Source organism: Caretta caretta, chromosome 1 (genome assembly GCF_965140235.1).
Source record: "Caretta caretta isolate rCarCar2 chromosome 1, rCarCar1.hap1, whole genome shotgun sequence".
Taxonomy (NCBI): domain Eukaryota; kingdom Metazoa; phylum Chordata; order Testudines; family Cheloniidae; genus Caretta; species Caretta caretta.
In genome coordinates, this window is record NC_134206.1 from 310,292,340 (window position 1) to 310,315,024 (window position 22,685).

The 22,685-nt window shown below is 42.3% G+C and overlaps 1 protein-coding gene across 1 annotated transcript in view; it reads left to right on the forward strand.

Annotated features, from left to right (window-relative positions):
• The first annotated feature begins 272 nt into the window (after positions 1 to 272).
• CPED1 (cadherin like and PC-esterase domain containing 1) overlaps positions 273 to 22,685 on the forward strand; it is a 218,620-nt gene continuing 196,207 nt past the window's right edge. Inside the window, exons 1-3 of the mRNA XM_048836189.2 lie at positions 273 to 433; positions 871 to 1,351; positions 20,856 to 21,042. Of these exons, the coding sequence (XP_048692146.2) occupies positions 1,100 to 1,351; positions 20,856 to 21,042 (439 nt within the window). The 5' untranslated portion in view covers positions 273 to 433; positions 871 to 1,099. The remainder of the gene's footprint in view (positions 434 to 870; positions 1,352 to 20,855; positions 21,043 to 22,685) is intronic.

Here is a 22,685-nt window from a genome sequence, read left to right on the forward strand (position 1 = left end):
TGTTTGTAAAATTGGATTCAAATACTGCATGTGATGGTTGGATTCTCCCCTACCTGCAAGGCTCTTTTCAATCTGAGTTGTTACAGTAACAGAAGACTTTTAAATAACTGTTGTGTGACTGTAATTTGGAAATACACATTTTATATGAGCAGGGACACTTCTTGTTTCTGATTCAGATCTAACATTGCTTTTCCAGTTCCCAATCTGTGCCTCTTCAGAGCTGAGTGAAGTTAGCCCCACCCCCTATGCAGTCCAGCCTTTCTTTATATGATGTCTGTGGCCCAACTGAGTTCAGATGGTGTATGCAGGACTGTGTGTATGTCTGTCTGTCTATCTGAGATGAGCTGGAGTCATAAAGCTGAGTTGTTCCAAGTGGTTTTAATCAGCAATCCATTCGGGGAGAATGGAAAACTTCTGTCAGGATAACAACTGAGTAAGTAAACATAACTTTGAACTCAAATCGGAACAAAACAAACCCAAAGGAAAGTCTTCATAGTCTGTCAGATTCCAGATAAATGTTCACTGAGAGCGGTGCATGCTGACAGGAAAAGGGCAATTTAAAAAGGACTGGAATGAAGGAAACAGTAAAAACAAAGTGGGGATTGAAAATGTAATAGGAAAAAAAAATCAAATGATTGCTGGCAAAACCTGGACAGTCTTCAGCCATGCAAGGCATATATTAAGCTTTACTTCTTGCTTCCTTGGATTCTATTGTGTGCCTGTAGTTTCTTCTGCAGAGCTGGAGTAAAGATTTCTGCTCCTCTACTGTTTGCACATCGGTCTGTTCTGCAAACTATGCATTGGAGAAAGGCTAAGTCTGGCTCATTAGTGAGACGATAATTGCTATTTGTTTGTTTGTGTTTTGCACAGGTTGGATTCTATTCCTGTAACCTTTATGAAGAGCTCTTTGGAGCGCTTTCTGCCTTTTGAACCTATGACTTCTTGTTCGGCACCATGGGGGAGTTCAGCATCAGGAATGGGAAGAACTTGAGTTAGTTGTGGAAAAACACTCCTTTGTCTTTTTCGTGCCGATGGAAAGTGGCTGCTGCGAATGTTCCTGTGATGTGGAAAAGGGCAAAGTGAAAAAGGCAAAGTGGTCATGGTTTGTGGGCAGATTCTCTCTCGCCTCAGGCTGTGTCGCCCTCGCCCCTTCCTTCTGGTGCTGGTGGTGGGTGTCTATCTTTTCTACCAGATCCTGCCACCTATACGGACCAAACGACTCCTTCTGGCAGTTTATAATGGGACTTCACCAAACAAACTAGCTGAGTCACAGCAAGAGAGATACAGGGAGGTCTCTTCAAGGCACACTCATTGCTTCCTCCCTTCCAGTAATTCACAAACAGTGAATAAGGTAAGTCAACTCAATGAGTGTGCTGCAGTTAGGTTTCAGAGTAACAGCCGTGTTAGTCTGTATTCGCAAAAAGAAAAGGAGTACTTGTGGCACCTTAGAGACTAACCAATTTATTTGAGCATGAGCTTTCGTGAGCTACAGCTCACCCGATGAAGTGAGCTGTAGCTCACGAAAGCTCATGCTCAAATAAATTGGTTAGTCTCTAAGGTGCCACAAGTACTCCTTTTCTTTTTGCAGTTAGGTTTGCCATCCTTCCAGGATTTGCGGGGAGTCTCCTGGAATTGGCATCGATCTCCCAGGGACTATTGAAAGCAATCTGGGAGATTTTAATAGGATATTTTAAGAAAATGACATTGTCATGTTAGAAAAAAAAAATCTCCCAGAATAGATTCAGTCAGAGTTGGCAACCCTAGCTGCAATAATGGCCTGGGATGAGTCCAGCAAGACCATTTATGTCCAACTAAAATTAACATTGAGTTTGAAGTGTGTACAAATAAGCATGCGAGTGACCTAGTGATAATGAAATACTTGTAAACACAGCCCATTAACTCGTTCCTCGGCACACTTTTATTGTCAAATGAATCCCTAATGCTTTGATTAAAGCATTGCATTATTTTTTTGACTCCATGGAAACTTCAGTCATCTTCTACTTGCTGTGCAGCACATATTTTGTTTTGTCTTTAGAAACGGGGTCAGGAACTTTACAGGACAGACATGTAAATCAAATTTCAGTGGGACTTCATAAAAATGACTGAGGCTATTCATTAGCATAGACTCTTTCCCTCAGACATTTATTAGCACTGAGAACGTAGCTGTACTGTTTTGAAGTTATCTGCTCGTGCTTTTTGAACTTCACTGGGATTCTGGTGAAAAGCTAAAATAAACTGTATTTCTAAAACTTTCTTCTTGTTGTCAAATGATATGGACATTATTTACTCAGAAGGCTTTTGAACAGCAAATTTCTCTTTGTCTTTGTTACCTGATCACATGTTTATTTTGTATAGTGTGGCTGAGATATGTATTAGAACGTTAGACAAATGCAGACCCTGTTACTTTTTTGTTGTCTGTTGTTACCGATGGCTTGTCAAGTGGTCCAGGCCACGCTAGTTGTATTTATTTTGGAATCTGTGATGAGCACTAGCACAATTGTATCAAGTTTTGTTGAATCCTGGAGGGTGTTGGTAATAGTTTCGGATGGATTTTGTTGTCAAATTACCATTATGGCAGCACTAGTACAAATAGAAACTATTAATGACTGTAAAGATTATTCGAGGACATATCTGTTGGGTGGCATCTGCATAAAGCAGTTTAGTTCAGACCTTTGAAAATAAAATATCTTATTTAGAAGACCTTTCACTGGTTTGCTTAGTTATACTTCGCTCTGAAAGGTCAAAAGAATTGACTTTATGACAGCCATTGTAAAGAACATCTGTTGTGACAATTAAAAACAGATTGGGTTCAATAGCTTGTTTGAACCTTTAACCCATATGTGTGGAAGAATCTTCAGATTTATTTTTCAATTGTGAATTCAGATTTTTCTCATGGCTTCCAGAATTTAACTACCATAATTTTGTCTTTTAGTTGAATTTTAACTACTCTCTCTAAGTTTTCTTCAACTATGTAACAAATACAATTACATTTACAAACGGAATTAGTATATTTGGCAATGTAGTTGCATCATCTTCTATTTTGTGACTTTTCATGATTACGGATCCATTCTCTTTTGATTACTGTAGCTATAAACAGGGATGAGCATTTTATACCAAACAGCTTAATATTTGTAAGTGCTGGTGGAGCTACTGTGAAGCTTGGTTAACATGTTTGATTGATATTTCCTTTCCTGTTTTGATTTAACAAACATGCAGACTTAGCAACCGCTTCTGTGCTTGGGCAGTTTCGGTTGAGTGAGAAGTTTATGCTATTACAATATGCGGCATTTATTATCTTCCTGTATCCATAGATGTGAATACTGCATGCACATACTGAACCTATCGTATTTTTTAAATGCATCTTTTAACTGTCATAAAAATGTTTTTCAAGCATGTGCTGTTTTAACATACGTTCTCCTTATTATTCAGAAGACCACCTACCGCTTGTTGGCTACGTGTCTAAGAAGTTCCTGCGTGAGCCTTATGGAATGAAATGTCTTGCATGTGTGGTGGATGTTCTCGGTCTTTCTCTAGAACATCTTTAGATTGCATGACTAATCTCAGAGACTAGGAACAATGAAATCAGCCTTCCCCAAAAAATCTGCCATTGTGCTTCCGTGGTGTGCTCACAAACTGTGCACACATTTTTAGCCTAGAGCAAATTGTGATGGATGAACTTTTACATTGGTTTATTATGACAAGTACCCGGTGGTACCCATTGCAAATTTGTTATGCTTGAAATGTTACACTGGTTTATTATACAATAGTAGGTGCACCCGTGGTAGTTAAGGTTGCAAAACAGTTTCAATTAAATCTCCCCCCTTTTTTTTTGCATATTCATGAATAAAGCTGGACAAATACTGCAAAATATTGTCCACATGCTCAACCACATTAATTAATTGACTTCAGTTGTGTGTAGTTACTGTGAATATTCTAGAAAATGATCTTACTGACAAGAATCTTATGTTCACTAAAATGGCAATTTTCAGCATATATTGAAAGCAGGACCCTGAGTGAATATCATGCATGACACTGAAAGAAAATAAAAACCATGCCTGTGATGTTGTCCTTTAAATCACGGTAGGTGATTCTGATGCATCTGGGATGAGGAAACATCTTGTGTTGTGCTGCAGAATCTCCTCTGGCTTGTTCAGGGGTAGTGTAGGTATAGGATCAGACTTTTCTTCAGTCAGAAAAACAGTTAGCGTGGTGTCAAACCTGGGAGTGGCAGGTTGGTCCTCTGCTTGTTATTGCAGCAGAGGACTCCCCTCCCCAAGTGTTATAAAACAACAGTGGCAACAATTCCACTTGGTTACTACACATGCAATGAAATGCTACCTTGATTTGTGGGTCCACATAGCACAAATGACTTGAGATGAAACCTGATGTCTTTTATGAACCAACCAGGGAAGCGCATTGGCAGGTTTCTGGAGATGTGCAGTTTTGCTACTTACATCTCAGAGACTGGAATCTCTCTAATTGTTTAAAGCTGTTGTTTCCAAAAATGTGGATCAATATAATGCTAGAAGGTTGATGTGTCCATTTAGTATGTAAGTATGTCTTTAAGCCCATGCAATATTCACTGATTTGGAGTCACTGATCTGCCTTTCAGTATAATGCAAAAAAAAAAAAAAAAATTTAATGGCCAGAACACAGATTTGGGTAACAGTTTGGAAAGCTTGCCAGATCTCAAAGGCTGATCGTGCAGACCCATTTTTACAGGCACAATGGGCAAAACTTTGGTGCCTAAAATTAGGCACCTTGATCTGTAGCCAGGTTTTCGAAGGTGATGGGCACCCAGAGATATCATGCCACATATTTATGTGCTTACCTATAAATTTAGGAGACTTACTTTAGGGACTTATTTCCGAGCCTCTTGTCCAATCATACTTAGCAGTTTGCTGTAGTGGTTTTTCATTTTCAAAACCATTTAGAACACAAACACCAAGATGTTCAAAAATGGGTGCCTAAAATTAGGTTCTTAAGACCATATTTAGGCAACTGCCTGATTTTCAGAATTGTTGAGCACCCAATAACTCCTAACTTTAGGCTATTATTTTGGAATACCTAGTTAGTAATTGAATTCCGCCTCACAACATGCTTCTGAAGAACTGTCTGTGTAAGGTACATATATGCCCCTCATTATTATAGTATCTGAGCACTTCACAATGTTTAGTGACGTTATCCTCACAAGACCCCTGTGAGATAGGGAACTGAGGTGCAGAGAAACTAAGTGACTTTCTCAGTGTCATCTAGGAAGTCTGTAGCAGAGCAGGGAATTGAGCCCAGGTCTTCCAAGTCCTCAGCTCATGGGGACCATCAACCACTGGACCATCCTACTTCTCATGTAATCACCCTCTTTTACCGGTGAAGTAATGAAGGCTAGAGTGGGGAGGCAGTATGAGTGCTGGAATTAGAACTCTGAAGTTCCTGGCTACCCGTCCTGTGCTCAGACCACTAGCACACCTCTCATGAGAAGTAAATGTACAGCACAGTGTGTGTGAAAATAGTTGTGCAGTGTTCATATAAGTAAACGGGATTAGGTTCAAGAGACTGAGGTGAAACTGACCTTAGTACAGAGAGCCTGCACAAGTTCCTATATTACACTTAAACTCAGTATCAAGGGATTAAGTGGGATTCAGATGGCAAAAAGGACCTTTTGTGGGGTGAATTTTGTCCTATGCTGAATTTGTTCCTTAAGATTATGTTCAGAGTTTTGCTATAACATAATTAGACAGAGAGGCTTCTCTTTGCACCAAAATAGTAGAAAACAATGTGGGAGAATGGAATTTATCCAGCATGGAATCCAGGGTTAACCACAGTGCCGCTGCCAGTGATGTGATTTAGCCAATTAAATTCATAGCCATGAGGTAGGGGATGAAACCAATTCACCCTAGTAGAGCAGCAAAACCTCTTCCTGCAATGTAGAATATAAAAATACTGGGGCAGTAAAGCAAAGTTATTTTTACACAAACGAGGAGGCAGAGATGCTGTGGTGGGAGGCAGTCGGGGAAGAGTGGAGACAAAGTTTTTTGATCACTCCTCAGTTTCATTGGGTTTGTCACATAGGAGGAGGAGAAGCTGTGGGAGGGGGGATGACAGCAGCTGGACAGGGAGGGAGAAAGCAGGTCTGATCTTGTTCACTTCACTCATGTGAGTAGTTCTATTAAAATCCATGGAACAGCTCTTGTGAATTAGCCAAGTGGGATTTGGTTTGTAGTCTGCCTGGGGTATAGCACTGGAATTTGGTTCCATGAACTGTATACAATCATGAAGCAAGGGAATTTTGAATGATAGCACTATGCTTCCATCTTGGTGATCGACTGCCAGCAACTCAAGCTTCACTTTTGTGGCTTATATCATCATCAGAAACTAACTATCAAAGTAAATCACCATAATTTACTTGCCTGTTCTATATTTATTCAGCAAACAATGGGAAGCAGAATCACATTCCAACCATTTCGATCCAAAACCCACTTCTTCCTGAGTGGGAAATCTTGTAGCATGTAAGCCAAAACATTTTAAATGCCTTCCAGAAAGCGAAACAGGAAATTAACTTCCCTGTAACAATGCAGGAAGTGTTTGAACTTAAAAGTGAAATAAAACAGTAACAAGAACACCTTATTTGTATTTGTATGCACTATGGTGCAAGTCAACAAAATGTGTAGAAGACTCCTTTGGAATTAAGGAAGACTCTCTAATGCCCCAAATGCTCAGCCTAAAGGATGGTGAAACTAATTCAAAGTTTTCTGTTATTTATTATTATTTGTATTGCAGTAGTTCTTAGGATTCCAAGGCATGGACCAGAACGCTGTTCTAGTAAGTGCTGTCTAAAAATCTAGATGGATCCACTCTTACGCTGCTGGTTCTCTTCTAACTGAAAGCAATGGGATTTAGTCAGTTCTCTGACCGCCTGTCTGTGTCATTGAAAATACTGTCATTGTTCACATAGGGCTTGATTCCTTTTCACATTGTGTTTCTTTTGAGGAGTTCCCGGTGTGTAAAGGGCCCATAAAGCCTGTTTAATTGGGTGACATACAGCTGGCACAGAAGATCTGTCACCCCTTTGCAGTATCCAATGCAGGCAGCATGTCAGGCAAAAGGGAATGTGGCCAGAGTGCTACTGTGCTCAAACTATTCCCAGTAGCTGGAATAGTCCCTGGAGGTTGTGAGCAGCTGGATGCCAGAGACAGCAATCCTGAGGCTTCCTGTAATTTACATTGTGAGGTAAAGGGGCCAAAATCAGGTAGTTTAAAAGGTGATGGGTCCTGCACTGGGAGGAGCTCAGCCAGACCTGAGAATCGGGGCCATTGTCTTCAGAAGAAGAGTTTAATTTGTCACAATGAAGTAATGATCAGTGAAATTCTGTAGCAACCATTCAAACTGTTTTTGCTTGCCTGTCAGACATGGATAATGCCTCAATATTTGTGGTGGTACACAATAAGCCAAGAATCTCAAAAACCTCCAAGGAACTGATTTCCCCTTTCAATTTTAAATATCTCAGCTAATTTCTTTTTGGCCAAAGCAACAACAGTATTTATGTAGTGTCTGAGCTAATTGCTGACCAGATTTCATATTTTAAACTGGAACAGCTTTAGGGTTATGTAAGCTAAAGAAAGACCAGTAAAATCTATTGTATTTTTATAGTAGCATAACCTAAAAAAATCCAAACCAATTTAAAGAAAAAAATGACAAAGGATTTTCTCCTAGGCAGACAATTTCCCCAGCCATTCTATAATACGCATAAAGTAGATGCTCATTTTACAATAGAAAATAATTACATCATTTAGAGCTTTAGTATTATGTGAATCTAGTTGTTTTTGTAGTTCATTGAAAGCCTAAGCAACGTACATTTTGTTTTGGTTTTTAACCGAGCATACTTTTTTGAGAGTTGACCGAATAGGACACAAATATTTTCTTTCATTTCCCCTCCCTTCCCCCCCAGTTCATTATGTATATTTAAAACATAATTACAAACTCTTCTTTTACATACATTTATTCACTTGCTAGTCCATCATGGTTTCTTTAAACCTCACTTTGCAGATCATCTAAAACTGCATATCAAAGCTTAAGTAGGTGTCAGTGACTCTGTATAATGACAGGTTTCAGAGTAACAGCCCTGTTAGTCTGTATTCGCAAAAAGAAAAGGAGTACTTGTGGCACCTTAGAGACTAAAAAATTTATTTGAGCATGAGCTTTCGTGAGCTATAGCTCACTTCATCGGAGGCATTCAGTGGAAAATACAGTGGGGAGATGTATATACATAGAGAACATGATACAATGGGTGTTAGTTACCATACACACTGTAACGAGAGTGATCAGGTAAGGTGAGCTGTTACCAGCAGGACAGTAGGGGGGAAAAAACCTTTTGTAGTGATAATCAAGGTGGGCCATTTCCAGCAGTTGACAAGAACGTCGGAGGAACAGCGGGGTGGGGTGAGGGGATGGGGGTGCGGGGGTGGAGGAAATAAACATGGGGAAATAGTTTTACTTTGTGTAATGACCGATCCACTCCCAGTCTTTATTCAAGCCTAAGTTAATTGTATCCAGTTTGCAAATTAATTCCAATTCAGCAGTCTCTCGTTGGAGTCTGTTTTTGAAGTTTTTTTTGTGGAAGAATTGCAACTTTTAGGTCTGTAATCGAATGACCAAAGAGATTGAAGTGTTCTCTGACTGGTTTTTGAATGTTATAATTCTTGACATCTGATTTGTGTCCATTTATTCTTTTACGTAGAGACTGTCCAGTTTGGCCAATGTACATGGCAGAGGGGCATTGCTGGTACATGATGGCATAGATCACATTGGTAGATGTGCAGGTGAACGAGCCTCTGATAGTGTGGCTGATGTGATTAGGCCACATGATGGTGTTCCCTGAATAGATATGTGGACACAGTTGGCAACAGGCTTTGTTGCAAGGATAGGTTCCTGGGTTAGTGATTCTGTTGTGTGGTGTGTGGTTGCTGGTGAGTATTTGCTTCAGGTTGGGGGGATGTCTGTAAGCAAGGACTGGCCTGTCTCCCAAGATCTGTGAGAGTGATGGGTCGTCCTTCAGGATAGGTTGTAGATCCTTGATGTTGCGCTGGAGAGGTTTTAGTTGGGGGCTGAAGGTGATGGCTAGTGGCGTTCTGTTATTTTCTTTGTTGGGCCTGTCCTGTAGTAGGTAACTTCTGGGTACTCTTCTGGCTCTGTCAATCTGTTTCGTCACTTCAGCAGGTGGGTATTGTAGTTGTAAGTATGCTATATAGAGATCTCGTAGGTGTTTGTCTCTGAGGGGTTGGAGCAAATGCTGTTGTATCGAAGAGCTTGGCTGTAGACAATGGATCATGTGGTGTGGTCTGGATGAAAGCTGGAGGCATGTAGGTAGGTATAGCGGTCAGTAGGTTTCCGGTATAGGGTGGTGTTTATGTGACCATCGCTTATTAGCACCGTAGTGTCCAGGGAGTGGATCTCTTGTGTGGACTGGTCCAGGCTGAGGTTGATAGTGGGATGGAAATTATTGAAATCATAGTGGAATTCCTCAAGGGCTTCTTTTCCATGGGTCCAGATGATGAAGATGTCATCAATGTAGTGCAAGTAGAGTAGGGGCATTAGGGGACGAGAGCTGAGGAAGCGTTGTTCTAAGTCAGCCATAAAAGTGTTGGCATACTGTGGGGCCATGCGGGTACTCATAGCAGTGCCGCTGATTTGAAGGTATACATTGTCCCCAAATGTGAAATAGTTATGGGTGAGGACAAAGACACAAAGTTCAGCCACCAGGTTTGCCGTGACATTATCGGGGATAGTGTTCCTGATGGCCTGTAGTCCATCTTTGTGTGGAATGTTCGTGTAGAGGGCTTCTACATCCATAGTGGCTAGGATGGTGTTTTCAGGAAGATCACCGATGGATTGTAGTTTCCTCAGGAAGTCAGTGGTGTCTCGAAGATAGCTGGGAGTGCTGGTAGCGTAGGGCCTGAGGAGGGAGTGTACATAGCCAGACAATCCTGCTGTCAGGGTGCCAATGCCTGAGATGGTAGGGCGTCAAGGATTTCCAGGTTTATGGATCTTGGGTAGCAGATAGAATACCCCTGGTCGGGGTTCCAGGGGTGTGTCTGTGCAGATTTGTTCTTGTGCTTTTTCAGGGAGTTTCTTGAGCAAATGCTGTAGTTTCTTTTGGTAACCCTCAGTGGGATCAGAGGGTAATGGCCTGTAGAAAGTGGTGTTGGAGAGCTGCCTAGCAGCCTCTTGTTTATATTCCGACCTATTCATGATGACGACAGCACCTCCTTTGTCAGCCTTTTTGATTATGATGTCAGAGTTATTTCTGAAGCTGTGGATGGCATTGTGTTCTGCACGGCTGAGGTTATGGGGCAAGTGATGTTGCTTTTCCACAATTTCAGCCCGTGCATATCGGCGGAAGCACTCTATGTAGAAGTCCAGTCTGTTGTTTCGACCTTCAGGAGGAGTCCACCCAGAATCCTTCTTTTTGTAGTCTTGGTAGGAAGGTCTCTGTGGGTTAGTATGTTGTTCAGAGGTGTGTTGGAAATATTCCTTGAGTTGGAGACGTCGAAAATAGGATTCTAGGTCACCACAGAACTGTATCATGTTCGTGGGGGTGGAGGGGCAGAAGGAGAGGCCCTGAGATAGGACAGATTCTTCTGCTGGGCTGAGAGTATAGTTGGATAGATTAACAATATTGCTTGGTGGATTAAGGGAACCACTATTGTGGCCCCTTGTGGCATGCAGTAGTTTAGATAGTTTAATGTCCTTTTTCTTTTGCAGAGAAGCAAAGTGTGTGTTGTAAATGGCTTGTCTAGTTTTAGTAAAGTCCAGCCATGAGGAATTTTGTGTGGAAGGTTGTTTTTTATGAGAGTATCCAGTTTTGAGAGCTCATTCTTAATCTTTCCCTGTTTGCTGTAGAGGATGTTGATCAGGTGATTCCGCAGTTTCTTTGAGAGCGTGTGGCACAAGCTGTCAGCATAGTCTGTGTGGTATGTAGATTGTAATGGATTTTTTACCTTCAGTCCTTTTGGTATGGTGTCCATCTGTTTGCATTTGGAAAGGAAGATGATGTCTGTATCTGTACGAGTTTTTTCATGAAGTTGATAGATTTCCACTCCATATGGCTAAATTCAGTGCCTTGCATAATGACAGGTTTCAGAGTAGCAGCCGTGTTAGTCTGTATCTGCAAAAAGAAAAGGAGTACTTGTGGCACCTTAGAGACTAACAAATTTATTTGAGCATAAGCTTTCGTGAGCTACAGCTCACTTCATCGGATGCATCCATGTTTGTTTTGTAGAACTGGGGCCAGAGATGCTGTTCACTAGTTCCTTTTACATGGGTGCACATGTAGTAAATCCACCTGCTAACAAAGAACCTGAAATTTCTAATCTGGGAAGAAAAACCTTTATTAAACTAGCTTTAAAACAGAAACTTGTCTTCATTTCAAAATTATTTTTGAATATTCCAAAGGCAGTTAATTCATCTTCTGGACTAATCCCACCACACAGTCAAGCTATCGGAGTACCAAAAAGAGTCAAAGCGGTAAAATGATACAGTATTTGAACAGATTATTTTAATCTGTTGAGTTCTGCTCCTTTTATGCCAAGTCTCAGCCCAGAGTGAATTTTTATGGCTGAGAAAAAGGGTTTATAGAAGCAAAACTGGCAAACCCTAACTTTAGAAATATGAATGTTGTTGCTATAATATTGGAAATTCTGACAGACTCCTACTGGTAACTAGATCAACGTGGATAGTGACGTAATGTATTTTATATAGAGTACTGGAAACAAATATGGGATCACTTGCTGCATAAGGGAAATGTTATTTAATTTGGCCAATTTGTTGTTAATACAATGCAACTATAGGTTTTTTTAAAAACCCTACCCTCACTTGTTAAGAAAACAGAGAGGAAATTGTACATGTGTATAGGAATGCAGAGTGCTCCGAAAATACAGGGGTGAGGAAATAAATTTGGGAGCACTGCACATGGATCTTGAAAAAAGGGGAGAAATAGCGTTGAGCTTTCTCTTATATTATTTAATAGCATCAGCTTAAACGTCAGGTCATGCTGCTACATTCAGAATTCCCAAAATCTGACTCCCACAGATCCCATCATCCTAAATTGAATTTTTGTAAAAGTCAGTTGATAGAAATGCCATTTATTTAATACTTAAACTACAGGAGTTATGGAGGACGACACTTCAGAGTGCACCACTAGCTAGATTTACTTGGTTCTTATTGCTTTAGTTTTGGCTGTATGTGTGTGGTGGGAAATGTTAGCGACCAACAACCTGAAGGACTTATTTTTTTGAAAGTTTCTCTGATGTGTGTAGCCCGAACAAGATCTCCAAGGCAACTGGACATGTCTGTAGTGGTAGATTCTGTTTGTGTGGAAAATCTATATCAGAACCCATTTTATCACTGGTTTCCAGAGGCAGCAATGAATATGGAAGGTTTCTGTCTAGGTACTTTAGAAAGGCAGTGCTGGATGTTTTCGCCAGAAGTGCTTTTTTATGTAAAGTTTGTTGTTTGAACTGTTTTTTTGATGAATATCAGTGTCCCTAATGAGCAATAGGAACAGTGTCTGGCCATCTTCCAGTTACAGCACTTTTAAAAACATTTGCCTAAGAACTGAAGCCTGCTTCATTGCTCCGTTGTAACTGCGGTCTTTCATCTCTCTCTCTCTCTGACTGCATTGTGTTTAATTGGTGTATTGGCATATTTGTAAGGTAAGTGTGTTATAAATATTCCAGCTAATCCATAGCCTAGGGAAGATTCCGTGTGCAGTACAACTGAAGTCCAAGAGGGAGGGAGGAGAAGTTTGGCAATACCAGGAGCCATCTTGCCCCTTCCGATGGGAGCATATCATCATAAGGATGGTTTAGGATGGCATCAGAGTTGGCATGGGCTGAGGCCTCCAAGCCCAGGGACCAGAGAATTCACTGGAAAGGCACTCCTAGATCTATAGAGGATCTATAGAAGATAGCCTGTCTGTGTCTACCACAGTGGGGCCCTCTGCCCCTGGAAGCACTGCTCCTTCAGGAGCCATGTGGCAGACTTCCCATGTATCTGCTTCATAGGAGACATAGAGCGGACTCTGCAGAAGTATAATCCTTCAGTGGGATTTTCAAACAGAGCTCTCCTGGCTGAGCAGGGAATGGTGCCACACAGATTCTAGGCCTCTGCCCCATTCTGACTGAGCAGTGTTTGATACAAGCCTGTTCATTTTTGTTGCCCTCCGCTGAAATCTCTCCAATTTGTCCACATCCCTTCTCCAGTGGGGGGACCAAAACTGGAGGCAGTACTCCAGGTGTGGCCTCACCAGTGCTGAATAGAGGGTGTCAAGGTTCCTCCCCCACTCTAAACTCTAGGGTACAGATGTGGGGACCTGCATGAAAAACCTCCTAAGCTTAGCTTTACCAGCTTAGGTCAAAACTTCCCCAAGGTACAAAATATTCCACCCGTTGTCCTTGGATTGGCCGCTACCACCACCAAACTAATACTGGTTACTGGGGAAGAGCTGTTTGGATGCGTCTTTCCCCCCAAAATACTTCCCAAAACCTTGCACCCCACTTCCTGGGCAAGGTTTGGTAAAAAGCCTCACCAATTTGCCTAGGTGACTACAGACCCAGACCCTTGGATCTTAAGAACAATGAACAATCCTCCCAACACTTGCACCCCCCCTTTCCTGGGAAATGTTGGATAAAAAGCCTCACCAATTTGCATAGGTGACCACAGACCCAAACCCTTGGATCTGAGAACAATGAAAAAGCATTCAGTTTCTTACAAGAAGACTTTTAATAAAAATAGAAGTAAATAGAAATAAAGAAATCCCCCCTGTAAAATCAGGATGGTAGATATCTTACAGGGTAATTAGATTCAAAAACATAGAGAACCCCTCTAGGCAAAACCTTAAGTTACAAAAAAGATACACAGAAATAGTTATTCTATTCAGCACAATTCTTTTCTCAGCCATTTAAAGAAATCATAATCTAACACATACCTAGCTAGATTACTTACTAAAAGTTCTAAGACTCCATTCCTGGTCTATCCCCGGCAGAAAACCAGTATCTAGACAGACACACAGACCCTTTGTTTCTCTCCCTCCTCCCAGCTTTTGAAAGTATCTTGTCTCCTCATTGGTCATTTTGGTCAGGTGCCAGCGAGGTTACCTTTAGCTTCTTAACCCTTTACAGGTGAGAGGAGCTTTCCCCTGGCCAGGAGGGATTTCAAAGGGGTTTACCCTTCCCTTTATATTTATGACAGAGGGGAATAATCACTTCCCTTGATTTGCTGGCAACACTCCTACTAATACAGCCCAATATGCCGTTGGCCTTCTTGGCAACGAGGGCACACTGCTGACTCATATCTAGCTTCTTATTCACTGTAATCCCAAGGTCCTTTTCTGCAGAACTGCTGCTTAGCCAGTTGGTCCCCAGCCTGCAGAGGTGCATGTGATTCTTCCTTCCTAAGTGCAGGACTCTGCACTTGTCCTTGTTGAACCTCATCAGATTTCTTTTGGCCCAAACCTCCAATTTGTCTAGGTCACTCTGGATCCTATCCCTACCCTCCAGCTTATCTACCTCTCCCCACAGTTTAGTGTCATCTGCGAATTTGCTGAGGGTTAATTAATGGCAATTAATCCCATCATCCAGATCATTGATAAAGATGTTGAACAAAACCGGCCCCAGGACCGATCCCTGGGGTACTCCGCTTGATACTGGCTGCCAACTAGTCATCAAGCTGTTGATTACTACCCGCTGAGCCCGACAATCAAGCCAGCTTTTATCCACCTTATAGTCCATTCATCCAATCCATACTTTTTTAACTTGCTGGCAAGAATACTCACTCCCAGATCTAGCACTAGCCCCTGTCCTCCCTCAACCACATCCACAGATGATTCAGAAAAGCAGTCTTTGACAGCTTCAGGGAACTGATGGGCAGGATCCCCTGGGAGAATAACATGAGGGGGAAAGGAGTCCAGGAGAGCTGGCTGTATTTTCAAGAATCCTTTTTGAGGTTACAGGGACAAACCATCCTGATGTGTAGAAAGAATAGTAAATATGACAGGCGACCAGCTTGGCTTAACAGTGAAATCCTTGCTGATCTTAACCGCAAAAAAGAAGCTTACAAGAAGTGGAAGATTGGACAAATGACCAGGGAGGAGTATAAAAATATTGCTCGGGCATGCAGGAGTGAAATCAGGAAGGGCAAATCACACCTGGAGTTGCAGCTGGCAAGAGATGTTAAGGGTAACAAGAAGGGTTTCTTCAGGTATGTTAGCAACAAGAAGAAAGTCAAGGAAAGTGTGATCCCCTTACTGAATGAGGGAGGCAACCTAGTGACAGAGGATGTGGAAAAAGCTAATATACTCAATGCTTTTTTTTGCCTCTGTCTTCATGAACAAGGTCAGCTCCCAGACTGCTGCACTGGGCAGCACAGCATGGGGAGGAGGTGACCAGCCCTGTGGAGAAAGAAGTGGTTCGGGACTATTTAGAAAAGCTGGACGAGCACAAGTCCGTGGGGCCGGATGCGCTGCATCCGAGAGTGCTAAAGGAGTTGGCGGATGTGATTGCAGAGCTATTGGCCATTATCTTTGAAAACTCATGGCGATCGGGGGAGGTCCCGGATGACTGGAAAAAGACTAATGTAGTGCCCATCTTTAAAAAAGGGAAGGAGGAGGATCCTGGAAACTACAGGTCAGTCAGCCTCACCTCAGTCCCTGGAAAAGTCATGGAGCAGGTCCTCAAGGAATCAATTCTGAAGCACTTAGAGAAGAGGAAAGTAATCAGGAACAGTCAGCATGGATTCACCAAGGGCAAGTCATGCCTTCTATGACAAGATAACTGGCTCTGTGGATGAGGGGAAATCAGTAGACGTGTTGTTCCTTGACTTTAGCAAAGCTTTTGATACAGTCTCCCACAGTATTCTTGCCAGCAAGTTAAAGAAGTATGGGCTGAATCAATGGATTATAAGGTGGATAGAAAGCTGGCTAGATTGTCGGGCTCAACGAGTAGTGATCCATGGTTCCAGGTCTTGTTGGCAGCCGGTATCAAGTGGAGTGCCCCAAGGGTCGGTCCTTGGGCCGGTTTTGTTCAATATCTTCATTAATGATCTGGAGGATGGTGTGGATTGCACCCTCAGCTAGTTTCCAGATGACACTAAACTGGGAGGAGAGGTAGATACGCTGGAGTGGCAGGGACAGGATACAGAGGGCCCTAGACAAATTGGAGGATTGGGCCAAAAGAAATCTGATGAGGTTCAACAAGGACAAGTGCAGAGTCCTGCACTTAGGAAGGAAGAATCCCATGCACCACTACAGGCTAGGGACCGAATGGCTCGGCAGCAGTTCTGCAGAAAAGGACCTAGGGGTTACAGTGGACGAGAAGCTGGATAGGAGTCAACAGTGTGCCCTTGTTGCCAAGAAGGCCAATGGCATTTTGGAATGTATATGTAGGAGCATTGCCAGCAGATCGAGGGACGTGATCATTCCCCTCTATTCAACATTGGTGAGGCCTCATCTGGAGTACTGTGTCCAGTTTTGGGCCCCACACTAGAAGAGGGATGTGGAAAAAATTGGAAAACGTCCAGCGGAGGGCAACAAAAATGATTAGGGGACAGGAACACATGACTTATGAGGAAAGGCTGAGGGAACTGGGATTGTTTAGTTTGCAGAAGAGAAGAATGAGGGGGATTTGATAGCTGCTTTCAACTACCTTAAAGGGGGTTCCAAAGAGGATGGATCTAGACTGTTCTCAGTGGTAGCAGATGACAGGAATGAGGAGTAATGGTCTCAAGTTGCAGTGGGGGAGGTTTAGGTTGGATATTAGGAAAACTTTTTCACTAGGAGGGTGGTGAAACACTGGAATGCGTTACCTGGGGAGGTGGTGGAATCTCCTTCCTTAAAAGTTTTTAAGGTCAGGCTTGACAAAGCCCTGGCTGGGATGATTTAGTTGGGGATTGATCCTGCTTTGAGCAGGGGGTTGGACTAGATGACCTCCTGAGGTCCCTTCCAACCCTGATATTCTATGATTCTATGATTCATAGACCTCCACAGGTATCTAACATGAGGTGGCATCATCCAACATAACACTTATCCAGCAGGGGGATAAAATAAGGAAGCATTGGTGTAGCAGAAAGAAAGTAACAGCTCTATGCTCACTAATGTTGGTCAGTAGGGCTTAAATTAAAAAGCATTAAATAACATTAAAAGAGAAAACAGTTCTCAAAACCACCAGCTAGTAACAGTTCCCTTTCTGGTTTAGTATCTAGAGTGGTTCAGACTCCTATATGACCACCTTCCCCTTCAGAGGGCGTCAATGATTTAATAATAGGTTACACATCTGAGTCAAGTGGATAGGATGCTAGACTCTGAAAACCTGAGTTACATTCCTGTCTCTACCACCAAGCTGATGGATGACCTGGGGCAAGTCATTCACCTCGGTGTGCTGCAATCTTCAAATCTGTAAAATGGGGATAATGATATATAGTCTTCTTTGTCAAATTCTTTGAGATCTCTGGAGGAGAGCAATATAAGGAGCTAAATATTATCACCATCATATTAAAAAGTCCTCCTTAAGCAGAGTTTCTGAAGTGTAAGGGTTCAAAGTTCCTCTAAGGAACTCCTGAACAATCATTAGCAGGGGCATCAGAAAGCAGGGCGCAGCAGGGAAATACCATGTAAGCTCCATGTCTACTCTCATCTGTGGATGTGGTTGAGGGAGGACAGTGACTAGTGCTAGATCTGGGAGTGAGGGGAATAAATGGGTGATAAGGAGAGGGTAGGATTTGCAGCTGGGACGGTGGAGTCAGGCACTGACTGGGAGGAGCAGGTGCTGACTTGGGAAAGGACACAGGCTTTTTAATAGGGAGCAGGAGAAGGTTCGAAATGTGTGGAAATGGAAGGAACAATAGTGCTCCTGAAGACAAGAGAGGCTGCCCAAAGTGTAGGGTTGCCTGGCATATTAGTGGAGGTGGGGGTGGGCTGTGAGGGTGAGGTACATCCCATGCAATGTACCTGGAGTACCCCTCAGTTTCAGGTTAAAATAGAAATGTACTTGGGTGTGTGGGAAAAACAATTAAAAACGGCTTTAAACAAAATACTAAAAGCATCCTCCAGTGTTGCTGCAGGCGAATTACCTACCATTATGAAAGAGGGAGAGATTTTATGGTAGGAACATGTTCAGAATGTCCTCTGATGGAAAGCACACAAAAGGGCATTAAATAAATGTTATTTCTTGAGCACTGGGAGTGTGCGTGGTGGTGCCAGACAGAGGAAAGCATAAGCCTTACCCAAAACAGCTGCAATCTAGATCAGAAAGGAATGGACACAAACCAAGCAAAGACAGTGATTCCAAATTAAGTGCCAGATCCTGAGCGTGGCTCTGGATCTGGCCCCAAAGCTCTCTATCTGTCTGTCCTTAATTCACCCTGTTGGGTTTACAGTGGCATAGAAAATCATGTTTCCTTGTGCAAAGTGGAGTGAGGAGTGGCTCCCTTGCATTATGTACATGAAATGGAAGGAGTCGGGGATGACTGGCTTAATTACCTCTGATGTTACCACATATTGGGCAGGAGTAGGGGAGAGACCCAGTGTACAAAGCAAGAACCATACGGTAGGTGGGGGAGGGGAAGAGAAGGGAGGAAGGAGGGGAAAGAGAGAATGGGGAGTCAGGAGTAGAGCAGCCACAAGGAGGAATGTGAGGAGACAAGACTTCTAGTAGATTCTGTAATTATATAGGAAGTACAGAAGAGAAAAGATCAAGAGGAAAAGATGGAAGAAAAAATAAAACAGAATGGGGGACAGGAAGAGGAGAGAGTGGAAGGGGTATTATAAGGCAATGTAGCACAGGTCATGCCAGTCTCTCTGCTAATATGTTATAAAAATACCACAAGGACAGGAGGAGGATCTATTACAAGTTTATGTAACGTAATTCTGACCTGATCATTTCCTATGTATTCTTGTTCCTTTAGGCATGTGATCAGAATTTGTTATCTGACTATTCTAACATCTAAAATGTTCTTGGATTACAGGTTCATTAAATATATCTAGATGACTCTCGTAGTATTATAGACATATTTCAGCATGTCTTGTTATCAGTTATGCTCATCCCACTCATAGGGATGTGTGTTCTATAATAAAAACAGAAGAGTACTAGTGATTCAGGGATCTAAAATAGTTTATACTGCGGCAAAGAATTTTACACTTGAGCCAAGTGTAACATAAAGCTACATCCTGTGATTTGGGAAGACACGGCAGTGAGTGTGACTTACCAGATCTATAAACAACTGGAAGCATCTTGAATGACATTTGTTTATACCAAAAATCTGTCCTTTTTTTTTCTGCGTAGCCTCTTAATAAAGACTGATGACTCTTCAATTGTATAGCACTTCCTGTGTGCATTCCAATGTAAACTTACTAAAACTAGACAACTTTTAGTTTTTAAAATAGATTTTTTTTCTAATGTCAACTTAAAGTTCATGTACTTGCCAGTAGATAACTTGATAACCCTGCATTAAAGCCCTCTAAATAGAAATACTTCTCGCAGGGAGAAAATCCAGTTTAATAAAGTAACTATCCTTCTGCAAAACAGCATCTAGGAAACTCCAAATACAGTCACATTTTTTTCCATGCAGAACATGCTATTTTTATGTACCGTGTGACTCTTAGCATTTGTAGTCTTCTCATCCCCCCCACATATTGCTGTGCACACACGGCGTGTTACTCAAATACCAATAGAATCAAATTGCTATCGTGACATTCTGACACATCTGGGTCCCGTTAGAACAATGAAACTGTCAGCCAGTAGCGGAGGTTCATGAGTGTGGGACGCAGAACTTTCACAAGAGCTGGCTCTAGATTAATGAAACTCACTCTTGCAAGGGTTAAGAGTGACCATAGAAGGAACTGCTTCCAAAATGAAATGCCAAACTCACAACATAAGTCTTAGTCTGTGGAGCATATAGGAAGCATGGCTAACCTATGCGGAACGGGGATGAGTCTGGTGATACCTGCCTCCGGTTATGTTGCTCATCACCCTGTGGTGAATCCCCGATAAAATGGCTTTACTCATGCTTTACTCAGGCCATTTTAGCATGGTTTCTGAGCTTCTCTTCTCCCTAAAGTAAGTTACTTTCCTGGCCCAGCACAGCTGGCATAGAGACACTGTCACACTCTGGCATGTCTGGCTGCTCGCAGAGTAGCGCTCCTGCCTGGTGTCCACCTGCATCCCCTCCCAATTCAGCATCCTCCTCCCCTCAATCATCTTGAATACTAGTCTTACTTCACTCTCCCACTGCACCACCTGGGAAGACTTCAGTCCAACCTCTCCTTTCATCTGAGCAACCACATCTCCAATGCTAATTCTCAGCCCTCCCCCCGGCTGCTCTCTCTCCTCTTCCATGCTGCCTGACAGACTTGACATTAGTGGTAGTGGGTAGAGGAGCCTTTCCTGGCTCCTCCCTTCTGTTCTCTTGACTTCACTTCCCCATCCCATAGAAGTTACATATCGTGTTATTGTTTATTAAGCGCTGGCCATATGCTTGTACAAAACACGAACAAGGACATTGACCTTCAGTTTTTGATAGTGAAGAGGGGAACAGTTGTAGAAAACTTTGCATTGTGTCTCATGCATTTGGTTCTACTCCTTTGGCCTGGTTCTGAGTGAAGGTCCTGGGCCTTAGGAGCATTTAGCTCTAAAGATCCAGCGTTTGAGAACTAGACAATTAAGTACCTCAATCCACACTTTTATATTCTTGAAAATCTCCATTTGGTTTGGTATCTAAGATGATAGCATGGTTTTGTGAAAAATAACAACAGTGTCTCATGATCCTACCTTGTCTTATGGGTATTGTCTTTGCATTCTGTTTTCTGTTAGATCGAAGATTCCATTCTTAAGTACTTTGGGAGTCATACAAGAAGAGCAATTTTATACATTCCTCCTTCCTGTGATAAAAAAGAACTTCAGCTATATCAGCGCATCCTAGCACAATATGGATATACAGTGACAGTCCTTGAAGACAGGAAACTGAATGTAGGACGTGGACATGAGCACCACTACCAAGGTAAGAATGATGAGAAACAAATTAATACAAATTAATAAAAAAATTTTTGTCAGTAATCCAATATTCATTCAGAATATCCATCACTGAATCTAATTTATAAACTTTATAAACCAATTTGACTATAGTCACAACCTGGCCTTGTCCAGTCACACAGATGCTTATTTTTCCACATAGGGACACTCCTTCTATTCTTCTATCAACTGCCTGCTGTTTAACTCCACCCCAGCTCTGTTATTCATCCTAGCCCAGGAAGTCAGTTCTGCTCTGTTCTTGATAGGTTCTTATACCGCCCTCGTCGCTGTAGTATCTGAGTGCCTTCTGTTACGGCATTAAGTGTCAAGACTAACAACAGCCAGATGGAGGGAACAGGGGGAGCAATCCAAAAAAGGCACCACCCACTGCGACACTTTTACTCACCCAGTGGCGCTCCGGCAGCAGGCCCTCACTCGCACTGAAGGTCTCGCCGCCGAGGTGCCACCGAAGACCCGGAACGAGTGAAGGTCGTGCCGCCGAAGACCTGGAGTGCCACTGGCGAGGTCAAAGAAATATGCCTTGCATATGGAGTGGATGGTGGTGGGTTTTGTAATGGTCCTTAGTTCCTGTGGGAATTTGTTCCACAATTTGAGACTAGCCCCTGCACAGATAAGCTGTACCCTTATGGTAAAAAGTTCCATTGTGCCTGAGGGGTGGACAGCCACAGTCGTCAGCCTGGACCTTGGGATGGTCTTTTAGGTGTGTGAGGCCCAGGCCATTGAGGGCCTTGAAGATAAGGATCAAGATTTTGATCTTGAATCTCTATTCTATAGGAAGCCAGTGTAGAAACTGGAGAAAATTGGTAGAAAGAGACCACCCAGCACTCTGTCAATGGAAGAAAATGACAGTTCTGGTATTTTTATTATGTGGTTGTTTGTGCCTTATAGTAAAGAATAATTATATTGTCATTCATACCTGCAGAAGCTCCCTGCAGTTATCAGATACCTCACTGTTGCTTTATTATTTAACTAATCTCAATTGTGTTTATTTAAACTTGGATAACGTGAAAATTATTCTGTGGTGCTGATTAGAACACACTGTATTGAACACAGCAAATTTCCACTATTATTTTAAGTTAAGTTTTATAGGTAAGTTTTAAAGATTTTTTTTTTTAAGGTAAGGTGTGTACATTTTCCCTGATGAGCTGCCTCCTGTATTAGAATATGGAGCGTTACCCATTCCCCTCTTAAAAAATAAAATAAAATCTGGTTTCTCAGCTCTGTCGTCTCCCACTCACTACCTGCCATCAATATACATCACTCCAGTGACAAGACACAGCACTTCTACAGTCCATGCTGATGCCAGATGGATTTAGCTACAGTGTGGTGTCCAGTGCAGCCAACATCCCATTCTCTGAGGATCATGTACGGCACATCTGCGGCATACTTTTTTTTTGGCTTAACTGGCTGATGGCGCAGGGTTCACTTAAAACTGCTGTAGAGGTTTGTAACCAGTAAACAAACTGTCTGCAGATTTCAGATTTTCTGTAGATATTTATATTTTTACATCCTGTGCCAATAAACCCTGCACTATTTTTTTCCAGTAATGGGAACAAAAATAGCAAAAGTGCTTTATACACTTTCCATCACTGTCCAGATGTACCTGCAACT